The sequence below is a fragment of the Solanum verrucosum genome, unplaced genomic scaffold, assembly GCF_900185275.1.
Source record: "Solanum verrucosum unplaced genomic scaffold, falcon-dt-bn FXZP01000289.1, whole genome shotgun sequence".
Taxonomy (NCBI): domain Eukaryota; kingdom Viridiplantae; phylum Streptophyta; class Magnoliopsida; order Solanales; family Solanaceae; genus Solanum; species Solanum verrucosum.
The window spans coordinates 993,167-1,009,740 of record NW_026020016.1 but is presented as its reverse complement, the minus strand read 5'-3'; the positions used below and the strand labels follow the sequence as shown (position 1 = coordinate 1,009,740).

The 16,574-nt window shown below is 33.4% G+C and overlaps 1 protein-coding gene across 1 annotated transcript; it reads left to right on the top strand.

Annotated features, from left to right (window-relative positions):
- The first annotated feature begins 4,438 nt into the window (after window positions 1–4,438).
- Window positions 4,439–9,069, top strand: LOC125820923 (autophagy-related protein 18f-like). Its single transcript, XM_049500350.1, has 7 exons — window positions 4,439–4,668; window positions 5,859–6,323; window positions 6,397–6,825; window positions 7,202–7,435; window positions 7,524–8,345; window positions 8,448–8,611; window positions 8,733–9,069. The coding sequence occupies exons 1-7, from the start codon at window positions 4,480–4,482 to the stop codon at window positions 9,061–9,063; spliced, it is 2,634 nt and encodes an 877-aa protein (XP_049356307.1). The 5' UTR covers window positions 4,439–4,479; the 3' UTR covers window positions 9,064–9,069.
- Window positions 9,070–16,574: the final 7,505 nt, after the last annotated feature.

Below are 16,574 nucleotides of genomic sequence, written 5' to 3'. Positions count from 1 at the left end.
TTGTATGCTTGTATGCTATGTGTTGTATGCTTTGTTCATCCTTAACCGTAAGCATAATGTCCTTAGTCTAGGTTAGGCTAGCATTGCCTTAGACTTATGACCCGTGTGGGCTGGATAACCTTGACTTTCTGTCGACGTCGTTCGGATGACTTAGCTCCTTGTAGACTGGAGTAGCAGACTTGAGTCTGATAGTTTGAGCCTTAGATTAGGCGCTATCATTGCCTGCTGCACTTCTGTATCTTCTCTCTCTCATTCTGCGGTTCCGACGCATTTTCGAAGGTTCGGTGCATCACTAGAGGCATGGGATTGAGGTAGTATAGGCTTGGAGCCTTTTCTGTGATTTCTTAGAGTGGACGGCGTTCCACGATGGTTGTTGTTGGATTGGATCCTATTGGAGATACCATCACCCCGGGGTCATTTTTTCTAGCTGGGCTGGGAGCGTATCGCTGGCTGGGTAAACTCGGTGATATCAACGATCGCCCCCGGGCCTCTCTTTCTATCTGGGCTGGGAGTGTGCTGCTGGCTAGGTGTCCCCGGGTCACTCTTTCTAGCTGGGCTGGGAGCTGACTGCATGGTAGGACGACTCGCGATATCTACCTCACTCACGGGTCCCTCTTTCTAGCTGGGCTGGGAGTGGACTGTTTGGTTGGGTGCCCCCTAGGGTCACTCTTTCTAGCTGGACTGGGAGTGCACTGTTGGCTGGGTGGAGTTTGATGGATTATCTTGGTTACTTTGGGCTGGGATCCCGGTTTACTTCTTTCTAAGTAGACTTAGCTTTTCTGTGTACCTGTCGGGCTTATAGGGGTCCGTTCAGGCTTTATTTGAACTTGCGCACGAGTGTACCTTTTAGGCTTATGAGGGTCAGTTAGGTTTAGTTAGTTGTACTTAGTTTATTTCTGGTATGCTCGTGTGCTTTCTTTTCATATCCGTTTTGACCTCTCTGTGTCTAGATTCTATCCTTTCTTATTGTTTGTACCCTTTTTGCTCAGTCGGCCTATGATGCCTACTGAGTACCTGTTGTGTTGGTACTCATGCTACGCTCTGCATCTATTTCATGATGCAGGTCCCAGTACCAGTTACCAACGATGATTAGTTCCAGCCTTCTTTTGCAGCTGTTATTCGAAGACGAGGGTGAGCATTTGGCGTTTTGGGTTTGTTTTGTCTCCTTCTTTTATTTTAGCTAGTCTTGTTGCCTTTGAGACACACTCTGTTGTGGTCCACTTTTGGGACTTGTACTCTTTATTAGATAGCTCTGTACTAGTGACTTCCAGGTTCTGGGAGGGATTTCTGTATATATTTATTTTGGTTTGTTTCCGCCTTGTTGGCCTTGTTTAGATTATTGTTTTCGCTAGTTTCTGCCCTTTCACTCATTGCTTGATGTTCTGGGTTACAGATTGGCTTACCTACTGGTAGGGTATAATAGGTGCCATCATGACTCGAGAAATCAGGTCGTGACAATGAGATAATTCAGAATGAATCTGGAAGCCTCGAAACCCGAACCAAGGATCATTCTAGACCAAACACAACATTCCAAAGCTAAAAGAACAGTGAGAACTTATTATTGACTTTTTAAAACCAGTGTGTTTTCAATTCCAAACAGTCTAGCCGCAATCGATAAATGCTCAATTACACCTCTTAAAGAAGATGTAGACGTTTGTTATCAATATAATAATCCATATAGAAAGTTGGGGTCGATTTCACATGGTGTGGGCTTCTAGTTTTGCTTTAGACTATTGTTGATTTACTAACTATTTGCATGTTTGAATATTATGAGAAAAGTAAACTAGGGGTTTAAAAGTGAGCAACACAATTTGTCAATTCAATATAAAATTTCAATGATTGTTCTACATTTTTCATTAGTGAGATTATTTTCAAGTATTAAGAGATCCTAGGAATGTGCTAGCATAAATTCTAATATTACCACTGGGTGATTGACATTGATTCAAAAGTTAATGCCATTGGGTAAGTTAGGCTATTGATATTAGTGATAACATTTCAATCTCTCACTAAATTTCACATGAGTTTTCTCAACCTCAATGTGTTTTCAATTCTAAACAACATATAACCTCAGTGTGTTTTCAATTCTAAACAAAATATAACCTCAATTTAGGTAATCTATCTCTAGATTCAAATATAATTATTGTGAAAATAAAATCAATTACTATCAAACTTTATGATTAAGTTTTAAGATTTTAACAATCTTTATTTAGGCAAGTAGCTACTAAGTACCTCAAAAATCAAATTGTGTAAATAGTTTGTTTCCAATTTTTGTCAAATTATATTGATCACTTTCAAATTATTTTATTATCTAGTTCTCTCAGACATCTATAAATATTAGCCAAACACTCTTATTTGATATTCATAGAGAGGTACTTATTCACAAAAATATGACTAGAAAGGGGGGTTAGGAGCACTAGGAATCTCAATCCGATAATGAAAAAAAGTCATTTTAGATAAACGATTAGAAGCACTAGGTAAACAAGCAAATGAGTTGTCTATTATATGTGATATAGAACTTGGTCTAATTGTTTTAACTCCAAGAGAAAACAACGCTTTTGTTTGGCCATCTCTAATCCAGGCTAAAGATAGCGTAAAGAACTATTTAGCTAGCATCAATAAAGGAAACCTAGAGAAGTTGGAAAGACATGACCACCACCTTAAGAAAATAGTGGATGCTCAGGAAAAATATATTTATAAAATAGAGAAAATGGTTGAGCAGAAGGAAATGGAGAAACTCTTCAACCAACTTGTTAAGGCAGAAAAACGAGTTGATGAATTACTTGACATCACAGAAACTAAAGGTTTGTTAAAGCTATTTGCAGTTAAGAGGAGCAAACTTGATGAAAGAAAAAAAACAACTGAATGAAAATGTTGAAAAATGAAATTAACCCCAATGACAATGATGATGGAGAAGAGAATGATGGAAAATCTTAGGATGTTCATTGAACATGTAATACTTTTTTTATTTTTCTATTATTATTTGGTCTTCTTATCTTTTAGTAGTATTACCTGGTTTGAATTTGTTTTTTCGTTGTTCATCTTTTTATGCTATTGTTATCGTTTTAATGAAATATGAAGGATAATCTATTTAAGTCTTAGTCAAACTCGTTATATGTATCTTTTTGTTTAAAAATCCTATATGTGATCAATGAAGTGTAATAGTGATCATAGGTCTCTGATTAAAAAATTAATAAAGAAAAAATACCATGATTTCTTCTGTATGTCCAAACTTTGATAGACAAATGATACATACCAAACTGCAAAATCAAAATTCAAAAACTAATAACAATAATAAAGATTAAAAAATGATAGAAAGATAGACACAAGTAGGAACTAATAGACAATAATGGTTGTAAAACAACTAAAAATTTGAATTACTAATACGAACAAGCATCTAATCTTTGAATATGACCCTCAAGAGGAATCCTTTACTCGTAGAAGCAATTCGATCAATATTACATAGCAATCACTCTCACAATCGATAAAAGCTCAATTACACCTCTCAAAAAAGATATTGACGATCGTTAGCAATATAATAAACCACCTAAAAAGTTGGGATCGATTCCACAAGCTATGAGGTTCTAGTTTCACATTAGAGTGTTGTTAATTTACTAGCTTTTTGCATGTTCAAAAATATTACAAGAAAAGTAAATTGGAGGTTTAAAATTGAGCAACACAATTTGTCAATTCAATATCAAATTTCAATGATTGTTTTACAATGTATCAATAATGAGTTTTCAAGTATTAAAAATCATTGGGATGTGCTAACATATATTCTAGTATTATAACTAGGTTATTGATATTAATTCAAAAAGTTGATGACATTGGGTAAGCTAGGCTATTAGTGACACTCTTTCAATCTATCTCTAAATTTCACATGAGTATTTTCAAACCCTAGCGTGTTCAATTCCAAACAGCCTATAATATCACTCTCTTTTTTTAACCTTTTCATTTAATTTTGTCATAAAATTACCAATTTGAATTATATTTCCTATTCAAATTATATTATTATTATTTAAAAAAAATACTCGCTACAAAAACTATGACAACACTATTCCAACTACAGCTCAAACTTAACTTTGAAAATTTTAAATAATGTTTTTTTTTTAATTTTTTTTTTTTTTTATGTTTATCTCCTCTTTCTTTGGGTCTCCAAGATTTCAACCCTGCCGATTCAAATTCATATTTGTAAAAAAGATACTATTTTTATACGTAATTAATTTTTTTCTGGGTCTCGATTATTTGATAAATTAGTTGTAGGTTTATCAGATAGTACATGCAATTGAAGGATTTTCTTGAAAAGGTTGTTGTGATTCTTAGAAATTGCTAAACTGTGAATATCTGAAAAACCCAAATTGGAATTGAAGTGGGATTCTTGTTTTTTTCTGTGATTTGCAAGTATATGGATGTTTTAGATGTTGGATGCAGACGAAGGAGGATTGAAGAAGCAAAGGGGTATTTTTGATTTGTTTTTGGGGCATGGGGACGAAGAACAATGATGGTGAAAAACCAAAGGAAGGATCAAAGTCAGGTAGGAGTAGTAATGGCTTCATTCCGACGTCGTTTCGAGTTCTTTCTAGGATTGTATCCTCTGGTGCTTCGACTGTTGCTTCAACTGTTAGGTCAGCTGCTTCGGCTATTATGGACAGGGACAATGATCATGATCAGGTGCAATTTTCGTGCTTCAAATTACTTTGAATTAGTTAGATGTTATGGTGAATAGATTGTATTTTAGCAAAAGGTTGGAACTTTACTTGCTAATCTTGTCAATAAGTTTCTAGTGTGGCCTAGAGGTTAATGAAGTGGTTGAGAGCCGCGAGGTCTTAGGTTCAAATTCCAGCTGAGATGAGTTACTGATACCTGTTGCTGGTGGGAGGTGGGAGGTATCTCATGGATTAGTCGAGGGCTGCGAAAGTTGGTCTGGACACCAAGGTAATAAAAGAAAAATCTTGTCAACAAGTTATAGCTGGATAATAGTAGTTGGATGGACACCAAGGTAATTAAAAAAAATCTTGTCAACAAGTTATAGCTGGATAATATTAGTTGGATGGAATTTTAATGCTGAATGGTGCTAGTTTATGCAGCAAATTCTTTATATCTTGAATGCTTCATTGGTTTTTTTTATTGTGTTTTAAGGTTACTCTGGAGAAGTTCAGAATTTTTTGTGTGTGACAATATTTGTTCCATCATTTTAATGAATATTTTTGGGACAAAAGTAAACTCCCTGTTAGAACTTTCCCGAGTTTGTATATAGTTTCAAGAATTATACCATATGCGCTAGTCAGTGTTGTAGCATGGATGGATCTAGGGTACCGGGTTGAGTTGAGGGGAACCAGTAAATTTTGTGCTAAACCTATATTTATGTTGTGAAATCTATTAAATATATAAGAAATATCTGTTTGGACCCAATAACAAAGCAGTAACTTGGTTCAACGACAGTGAAGGAACCCACTTAAGCTTAGGTTGGTTCATTTAGGATTTCATCACTAGTCAAGGATTTAATTCAGTTATGATTCTTCATTTATGTAATCATCATTGAGAAGCTTAATACTGAAGGTTTCTCAGTATACGTCTTGTATATGGAGGTTTCCCCCATCATTAATAAATTTTATGCCTTTTCTTAAAAAAGGCTTAATATAGAAAGGTGGTAAACAAAAAATTTGTTTGTTTGATGGATCAAATATATTATATGATATCAGTTCAATCACTTGCCTGCAGTGCTAAGAGGTGGTGGTTGCCGCATTGCTATGTGAATATTCTTTGATTCTGCCGCATTGCTATGTGAATATTCTTTGATTCTCTTACTGCACTTCCCGATGACAATTATGCCGTCTCATATTCTTCTTCTACCACATCAGGTTCTGTGGGCTGGATTTGACAAGCTGGAATGTGAGGGAGGCACTTCTCGTCAAATTTTGCTCTTGGGTTGTCAGTATGGTTTCCAGATTTGGGATGTTGAAGATTCTGATAATATACGCAACTTAGTTTCCAGGTCAGATGGTCCTGTTCCTTTCATGCATATATTACCAAAACCAATAGCATCAAAGAAGCACGAGGACAAGTTTTCTGATAGTCGCCCAGTTTTAATACTTTGTACTGATGGGTGTTTTTCTGGAGGTAGTAACATTCGGAAGGGCATAGGGAAACTTCATGATGTAACCATCCAACAGCATCATGACCAAGAAAGTACCAGTTTTGATCCCGCTATTGTTTGGTTTTATTCCTTGACATGTCACTCTAATGTGCATCAGTTGAAGTTCAGATCAGTTGTTCATTTGGTTAGATGTAGCTCCCGTGTGATTGCCATTTTACAAGCAACTCAGGTATGTGTATCATATTATAAACTTTTGGTTGATCTCTTCTTGCTAGACATCGGTTAAGTTTTTCTTATTGCAGATACACTGCTTTGATGCTGCAACTCTATATAAGGAATATACTGTTGTTACCAATCCTGTCATCACGGGTTTTTCAGGGTTCTGTAGTACTGGTGTGGGACCTCTTGCATTGGGTCCCAGGTGGATGGCCTATAGTGGAAGTCCAGTTTCAATTTCAAGTTCTGGTCACATCAATCCACAGCACCTTACTCCTTCAGCTAGTTTCCCCAGTCTGGCTCCAAATGGCAGCTTAATCGCTCATTATGCAAAGGAATCCAGCAAGCAACTTGCAGCTGGTATTGTGACTCTAGGGGACATCGGGTATAAGAAGCTCGCTAGGTACTATTCTGATCTGTCACCAGATAGCAATTGTTCTCAATCTGGGACTGCTTGTGGGAAGATATCAGGAACTGCTAATGGTCATCTCCCAGGTGCAGACAATGTCGGAATGGTACAAATTACTCTGATCAACATCCATTATCTCACTGTGAATAGTGGTTTAAACTTATGTCTTCATGTGCCATTTCAGTTACTTCTTTCTATATCTGCTCCTTGTTGTGGACAGAATATTTTGCTCTCTTCCTCGTTTGAGTTGATACATGTAAAACGTTAGTTCTTGACTGATTATTTTTTTTGTGTTCTGTTGATTTTGCAATAAGTTCCTTCATATCATAATCAACTCTTATATTGTGGTTATTGTGTTGTGTGTGTCTCTCTTCATTTAATTTGGATCTTTGAAAGTGATTGGCATTTGGTGCTTTATGAATACACTGTTGTGGATCAACATTCGACCTCTATGTTAACGTCATGAATTTTGTGCATCTTAGGTCATAGTCAGGGACATTGTCAGCAAAGCTCTTGTTGCTCAGTTTAGGGCACATAAGAGTCCTATTTCAGCTCTATGCTTTGATCCTAGCAGTACTCGATTGGTGACAGCTTCAGTTCAGGGTCATAATATCAATGTATTCCAGATAATGCCTATACTATCTGAAAATAAATCGCCTAATCCTGGTTCATCTTATCTCCATCTTTACAGGCTGCAGCGTGGACTGACTAATGCGGTAGGTGTAGTTTGCCTGCTTTCTTTTCCTGTTTAAATTTATTGTGTTTTAAGGACTGTAAACTAAATTTTCCTTTTGGATATCTTAGGTTATACAGGATATAAGTTTTAGTGGTGATTGCCAGTGGATTATGATAACTTCTTCCAGAGGGACTAGCCATCTATTTACAATTCCTCCTTCAGGGACGGTTAATTTTCAATCTTCAGATGCATTTCTTACTGGTAGGAGTAATGGCTCTAGTGTCTTGGAAAAACCTGCAGTTCATTGCACCTTGAATTCAAAAATTCCGGTGCTTAATCTACATAACATCTGTGAATCTGGTCCTCCGGTGACTCTTTCTGCTGTTGGTCGAATAAGGAGTGGAGGTAATGGGTGGAGAAATACTGTAACCGGTGCTGCAGCTGCTGCAACTGGAAGGACAATTTCTTTTTCTGGGTCCATTGCTTCAGCTTTTCACCACTGCAATAGTACTAGTCAATATGCAGATTCAGGCCTTCTAAAAGCAAATCATCGCCTGCTTGTTTTTTCATCTCCGGGCTGTATGACGCAGTATGCATTGCATATGTGTTCTGAGCTAGATTCTGTTGCAACCTTTCCTGCTATGGGTTCAACTTACGAGGCATATCTTGAAACAAAATTAGTGGTAGAGGCAATCCAGAAGTGGAATATTTTCCAGAAACAAAATTACAAAGAACGAGATGATAATGCTGATATATATGGTGAATTTGGATGTTCTGATAGCAGTAAAGTATTTCCTGAAGGAATAACCAAGGGAAACAGTCTCTCTTCCGAGTCTAGGAACACATTTACTAAAGAAAAGATAAGATCTGAGATAGGACGTCATATATACATATCCGAAGCAGAACTCCAAATGCATAAACCTCATAATCAAGTGTGGGCAAAACCTGAGGTAGTCTAACCTTTGTACGGTAACGTGATCTTAATTCAGCAGTCTCACTTCCATCCTTTTTGTGTAATTACTGAAATCTTCATCGTCTTTTTTAATATGCAGGTATTTTTTCGATCATTTGTTATGGATAGGATTCACTTAGACGACGAAGGTGGTGGAGAGGCTGAGATTGAAGTAATACCAACTCATATTGTTGAGGCAAGGTCGAAACATTTATTTCCAGTTTATTGTCACCACCTTCAAGTTTCCAAGAGCGGAAAAGCACGGTAATCAACTCTTTTCCTTGGTTTGAAAAGATTTTGAAACTGATTTTCTGTTTTAGAGGTGGATAGCAATTTGCTTTATCTGAAGTGAGATTTCTTATTTTTGTTTACTAAATGGATCAAGTGTTCGTATTCATGGCGACAACAGCCAACAGTTACGTCCAAGTCCAGAGGTCACTGAAAGCAATAAGCTCAAGTTAAATAGTGGTTGTGAGTGCTCTTCCCTTTCCATGGATGAATCCAGCAGTGAACTTCACCATGGCAGAGAAACCGAGAGGGATAGTGTTGGAGCGACATGCCAAACGACTAGTGCCTTTGTAAATAGTAGTGACAACACTAGCCTAGATTATGTAAATGATATAAGAAGCACCATGGAGACTACACAATTCAAGTTTGTAAATACTAACCTAGGTGTTACAAAAACTGTCACTCATTTAGAAGATGAAGCAGGTTAGTTGTTTATTTGAATTTGAAGGCAATGAAATGAATTGCAACTTCATTTTTTGCTTTTGTTACTTGTGATCTGTTTTGTTCTGAATTCAGTAATGTATGCTACTTCCCTTCATAGGTTCTTTTCTTTGTATGTACCATTTTTACTCAAAATTTATGTTGCTCGGATATTTAAAAAATAATAGTATATTCGTCTTTAATCCCATGGTGAAACAAATGTGCTTAATGAAGAAATAGAAAAATAAATTTAATAAGTGCTACTAGTGTTTGGTTTAATAAATTTGTATGACAAAATTAAAAAAAAATGAATTTAATGAGTACTGCTAGTATTTGATTTAATGAATTTGTTGTATGAACTATGAAGAAATGAAAACGAAATGAATTTAATGAGTAGTATCGCTTGTCCAAACAAAGGTACATAACATATTCAAACAACCAAATAGCAATAGAGATGTGTGTTTTTATTCTTAATGGCGATATAGTACTACTTTTAATTAGTTGTCATGGATTGATATGTTTGATTGGAGCTCTCTAGAGCAAATTAATGGTATGGTTGATCAGTTATGTTTGTGCTCATAATTATGCTTTACCCCATTTTGTGTGAAAATGTTCGAGAATAATTGTGTTTACTTCAGAAGTCATTTCAACACATTAGAAAACAAATGAGACTAACACACAGTTTGTCTTCATTCCTTAAATCAAAATTAGTACAATAAGAACACAGTTGAAGGCAATTAAAATAGAAAAGCCGATCAAAATTGCCCTCATAGAGAAGACTACAATCTACCATACATACTATTATGAAGGAATCTAGAAGAAGACAAATGAACCAAAGCACTAAGATCATTTTGTTACATAAATCCAAGTAGCCAATATCACCCCTATGACAATGCATATCATTCATACTTTTCTTGATCGATTCCTCTCCAGTTCATATCAGGGGCGGAGCTACAGCCATCGAAGGGTGGTCAGTTGACCACCTTTCGCCGGAAAATTAAACGATATAGAGAGGTCAAATTCTGTATTTAAGAGATAAATAATTAATGTTGAACAACCTTAACATAAACTCTTCCGTGGCACAGTGGTAAAGCTTGTTCATTTCCACCCTTTGTGTGCAGGTTTGAATCACACGGAGCACACAACCGTTTAATTTTATTTTGATATAGAACACAACCTCACACACCATTATCATGTTCCTCAAGTTTCTTAATTATTAATATTAAAATTAAAATTTTAATAATATAGAGTAACATATATGACTAAATTATCTTAATTTTGAATATTAAAAATCATGTATTTCTAATTTTTATCTAGGATATAATGTACTTTCGAATGGTGAAAACAAAAAAGGCAACATTTTACATTAAAAAAATTGTGTTTATATATGTTAACAACTTTAAACCCAAAGCTAAAATCAATACATGCATTTTATCTTCTTCTTTTTTTTAAGAAAAAAATTTCTACTGGTGTGATTTATATTTCGTAAAGCTAGATGCATTTCTATCAATATTTCACTTTAAAAACAATAATCATATATTTTTATCATATAAAGTCAATGCATCAAAAAGAAGAAGAAAAACTCGATTGTTTATATTTGATACTGACAAATGTTTAGATCGTTTATGGTAGAATCACTAGGTTAAATAAATAACATTCAACTCACTTATTAAAAAAAAAATTGAACACCCTTGATGAAATTTCTGGCTCCGCCACTGGTTCATACGTTTTGACTCTTTTCAACAAACCCCATATCACCCTCTTAGATTGAGCCGACATTTTATCATCACACCATCGGAAATATCCACATCCACCTCGTGCCTACAAAATTAAAGAAAAAAATGAATTACAAATAAGGGGATTCTTTACTATATTGGACAGTAAAAATGAATTACCTTTGAAATTTTGCAACAAAGGAATCTACGTCCGGATTGCGTCCATGAGATCTTCATTTCCACAACAACCCCACATTGACATAGCACATTTGCAGTTGAAGAAAAAGAAATCGATGGACAAGATAACTTCAACATTGGAACTTGGTGATTATGAAGAAATCAATGAAGAAGAAATATATTCTGATGAGCAGCTCCAACTTAATGATGAAGAGAAAGAAAAGAGGATAAATAAGAGAAAAAAGGGAGAAGTTAGGGTTAAAAGGGGAAGAAGATCGTTGGTAGGTGGTTCAGGGATCCACATCAGCGCCTTCAAAACGTCTTCACGCGCTCAAACGACGTGAGATTACATTTTGTGCCACATCAACCAACAATATTTAAAAGGAACAAATTATGGGTGGTTCAAGATTCAATAGGATAATAGCATAATGAAGGTACTCGAAGGGAAAAAATCCATCAAGTTTAGGGGCATGTTTATGAGTTCCGCCTATGGATAAATATTAGCAAAACTGATTTTTCTGCTACTACGACTTACACTTTTCTGAGTCAATTGCAAATGTTTTCAATAACAAAATTTTTCATGTCTTAAACATGTCAATCTTATGTGTTCTTTTAAACTAGAGAAGAAAATTGTTCTTATTCATTATAATATGGATGAACTAGTGGTGGTTTAAGCATTTTAGAGAATATTGGGTGCTATTGAACTATGGGTTAACAAGGATTCTGATCTTCACTTTTTAAATAGGAAGCAACATAACTTTGTGAAGCTAAATTTAGAAAGAGTTAATGTTGACTCTTATTTAAATAATAAAGAAAATCAAAATTCTTGGAACTCATAGTTCAATAATACTTGATCTTCTTTTCAATACTTGAACCAATTAATTATAAGTCCATTCATGTTATAATAACGGATAAGGACTATTATGTTTTCTAAATCATAGTGATACATAAGACATGCATGTTTAAGGTATGAAACAAAATAATATTATAGGAAACATTTGCAACCAATACAGAAAAGTATAAAGTAATAGTATCAGAAAAACATTCTTACTAATTTTTAAAGCCAAAATCTCTATTCATATTTTGAAGCCGTACAAAAGAAGTCGCTCCAATCTTTCCTCCTCCATCTCAATTCTTCTTTGTAAGTAGAACAAAATATAGATTATAGTTACTAACAAAAATATGCTTCTTTTACACTTCTATGTATATATAAGTCTTCATTATATTGCATCTGCATACTTTCTTGAGAACTTAATTCTGTGATTAAAAAATTATATGTTAGAGGCACATTGATCACTGGTCACTTCTTATTTCTTAAGGATGACACTCTTAAAGTTGAGGATAATTTAGTTATATCCTAACATGTATTGTTACTTCTAGGTCCTTAGCAGCTAAAATAAAGTATTATACCTTAACAAAGGAAATAATGAGAAATTTTCCTTAAAACACCACTATGCAAAAAAATAATGAGAATTAGCTTACAAATTTTCTTTCAAATATAATTATTCAAAGAGAATAAAATAATAGTCCTTAGCTTTTTAAAAATAAAATAATTTTATAGTTTATTAGCCAAAATTATGACTAATATTTAACTTTGTAAAGAGGTTCAAGGAGCTCTTCACCCAAAATCTCACATACATAGCTTCTAGTTACCATGCGATTGAGAATATCATTTAAATCACGTTCACGTTGAAGAGCAACATCATTGAAATATACAATGAAAGCATCAAAATTAGAAAAAAAATATTACATCATATGCAAATTTATTCTTGGTATGGAAGTTATATTTATTATATTTATCAACCATCTTTCATATGCAATTTTTTACTTTTGTCATTTCAATAAATAGGAGTACTATTTAGTAATTCCGTGGATAATAAGCGAAGCCGTTGAAAAAATTAGGGACTGGTTACAAGGGTAAACAATATAGATTTCATCATATAATGAGGGAAGAGAATCAACTTACAGACTACTTGGCAAACATGACTCTAAAAAAAAGTAAATTGCATATTCACATATATTTTCAAAGCATGGATGCGAAAGGAGGAAGAATTATAAACAGGGGCAGAACTACGCAAATCCAAGGATGGTCAGATGAACACCTTTCGTCGAATTTTTAAAAAAAATATATAGATTAAATATAGATATTGTTAAATATATACTAATTGTTGAACACCCTTGACACAAAAGAGAGAGACAGCTCAGTGGCTAAAGCTATGCAAATTTTCCTTGGAGGTCTGGGTATGACCCTAGGCTCCTACAACCCTAGGCTCCTACAACTATATTTAGTTTTTTTTTTTCACTTTAACAAATGTCCTCTTTTGTTGTTGAAAAAGAAATGAAAAACTCTCTTTTATTGTTAAAAAATAAAAAGTTCCTTTTTATTAATCACAACAAGGCAAGGACATCATTTAGTGTTTGACTTTCTCCTTTTATGATTAAAATATAATTACTATTTTTTAAATCTTGGTTAAATAATTTAATCCACATCCTGTCATAAAAATAACACCCTTGACAAAAAATGTTGGTCCCGCCACTAACTATAAATAGCGACAAATTAAAAAGTCTATATCTAAAAGTATCACCGATAAGGAGATAATTGGAGGAGGAGAAGCTATTTTCAGATATACATCATTTACAAAAGACACAGGGAAAATAAGAAATGTGAAACATTATTTACACTAGGCTATTTTCAGCTAGCAAAAAGGACTCGACGAAATAGGAGGATCTAAGTCAGATGAAGATGCTCTAACCTAGAAGAAGCTTTAATCACTAATATGAGGAGGTGGAAAGAAGCTACCCATGCACTCCATTCAAGCACCACGTGTAAGGTAGCAGAAACAAAGAAATCAAAGATGAGGGCAAAAATGAAAAAAAAGAAGTAGAAATCACCAACCTAATGATTAAGCATCCTTCCTTGAGATCAGATCTAGAAGTAACGCACAAGAATAATCCAATAAATCAAAGAACACAAAACTGCAACAGCACTTTGGTTAGCTGAAACAGGCGCATGAACAAGGAAGTAAGGAAAATAGAGAATACTTACTTTTATTTAGTTGATAAACAAGGATGCAAGAAGAAGAATTGAACATTGATCCATAATATGTCGAGGCAGAACTTCTTGTTATCCTAAAGAGGGAACATCTTTGAGATGGTTAGGGATGAAGGCGATGAATGAAAAAAGGTTAATTTAGAAAACCTTTGACTTAAGGAAGTATTCATAGGGATTAGTTTTTGGGCTGGATCTGAAGTGGGTTTTGTTTGTTAGATTTTTTTGGTATGTCTTAATAGATTTGGGTGTTAGGCCCAAATGTGTTATGTATTTGTGTTTAAATTTTATCAATAAAACCCTGAAAATCTAACCCAAAAAAATTACTATCTAGTAATGAATTGCGTAGTCAAATCTGAATTGAGGTATGGCAATTTTCTTTTTTTATATTGAAAAATTAAGACATCTAACTGTATTCACTAAGAATCACTACTTGGTCATACTTTCAAAATAAATTAAGTTATAGACTTCTTACCGACGAAAAAGTTTTCATCGAGGGTGAGTTTTAGAAAAAACGTTTGTGTCTCCTCAAGTAGGATTCTTTTACGTAGAAAAGACTTGTCTCAATAAGACATTACTCGATGATTATATAAAATTTAAATATTCATTGTGCTTTTTTCGTGAGTACATTCTACGTATATTACAAATACCATCATAAGTATAGACATTATTTGTGCATCAATCACTAATCTACCACAATTTTTAGGTCCGATAATAATTTGCGATGAATATTCACATAAATGGAGATACATCATTATTTATGGAGTAAAAGTAAAAAAAAAAAAAAAAAATATTACGTTTATCTATTTTGGCACATACAAAATTCAGAAGTATTATGACACAAAAGTATTGATCACCATAAATGATACATTGTCAATTGTATATTTTAACGAAGTATTATTCTTCAATATCAAATACACTCATTCCATACAGTTGATAGAGAAATCTCCGGTCTCCTAATTGCTCCTCTTTTGATCATGTTATGCAAATTGTATACATAAAAATCATATTTTATAAATTCAACAAATAAAATCATAAATTTAGCTAATATAATGATCAATAAACTATAGAAAAAATAGTTACCTATTAGAAACGCTCTACCTCTAGCTATGATAAAACATAACAATTTAATGTATTGCTTGCATTGTGGTTAATTCAATAACTTGTTAACTCATAAATTTAATATTTATTTAATAAACCCGCTCAAAGAAATCTAACATAGAATTGGGATAAATTTTGGGACAATTTGTAGGTCATAGGTAATGTGGACCATTTATGAAATATTAAAAATAGAAGTTGAAATGAGATCTAAAAATAGAGAAAATATATTTAAAGAATAAGCAGAGAACTAATGCAATTGTGGGTGAAAAACAAGGGACAAAGAGCATGGTTTTATAGTTGCTTTGAAGAGGACATACTAGAAATAAAAAGAATTCAAAATTATGAAATATATAAAGCTTGTAAATAATTTACTATAATTGTTTAACATTAGATTTCAGAAATTTAAAATTCGATCTAACTACTTAATAAACTACCAAAAACTTAAATTTAATTTAGGAAGTCAAATTTCTTGTATGATTACATTTTATTTTGTTTCCATATAATTTTTCTAGTCAAAAGTATATAATCCTTGAATTTGTTTACTCATTGATCTTCCTATGCATTCCATTGATAACCAAACTTGTTCCTAATGCTACTTTTTAATTTTAATAGATTAAACTTTTTGACTCACTATTTTAATTTAATGTTACTTTATTATTTCTGTTTTTTTTTTAAATCATTTTTTTGTATAGTGTAGTCCTATAATTGTGTTTCGTTTTCAAGTCATAAACTATAAGGTGTAACATACATTTAAAGGAAATCTTTTCTGTAATTTTTATGTTTAGTTATTGACACCTACAAAGATTTTAAGTAATCTAGTATAACCGATTAAAATAAACTAATACGATAAATTATGTTTAATTATGCTTTTTACAAATAGCTCACCTATCTAATCTGTCATAGAATTTATTAGACACTTCTTTTTAAAAGTATTTATTAGACACTCACTTGCACTAGTTTCATCAAATTTTCTGGAAAACAAGAAGTTGCTTATTAATTAAAGGTGTTAAATTATGGCAAGCCAATACAAAATGGAAATTAGTATAGCCATCACTTCAGAGATGTTTTTTAAAAAGGTCATTATCTAGGATAAAGATCTGATCAAGTAATGTTTAATGGCCTTATATCATAATTAAGGGCCGTTTTTTTAAGTATACAACTTAACAACTGTATTTACACCAACATAGCAATACTTTTTTATTTCAATTATATAGCAATACTTTTTTTTTTCAAAAGTAGAATTTAAATTTTAAAAAAAAATTCAAATCAGCCACGCTTATCCCGATTCCCACAAATTTCTCCAATAATTTTACCTTCCCTAATTTATTCAAATATGTTATATATTATCTCCCATAAATAGAGGTTTCCTACCAAAACAAAACTCCCTTTCTCTGAGAAGAACGACTATCAAAAAAATGCATACCAATAATTTCTCAATTCTAATTCAACACAACGGGCGATGGGACTCATCAGGTAA

What these genes read in the sequence shown, in the direction of transcription:
- LOC125820923 (XM_049500350.1), top strand. Translation starts at nt 4,480, where the DNA reads ATGGGGACGAAGAACAATGATGGTGAAAAACCAAAGGAAGGATCAAAG. An exon ending in CCATTTTACAAGCAACTCAG is followed by an intron (nt 6,324 to 6,396) that starts GTATGTGTATCA and finishes TTCTTATTGCAG; the next exon opens with ATACACTGCTTTGATGCTGC. An exon ending in AAGTGTGGGCAAAACCTGAG is followed by an intron (nt 8,346 to 8,447) that starts GTAGTCTAACCT and finishes TTTAATATGCAG; the next exon opens with GTATTTTTTCGATCATTTGT.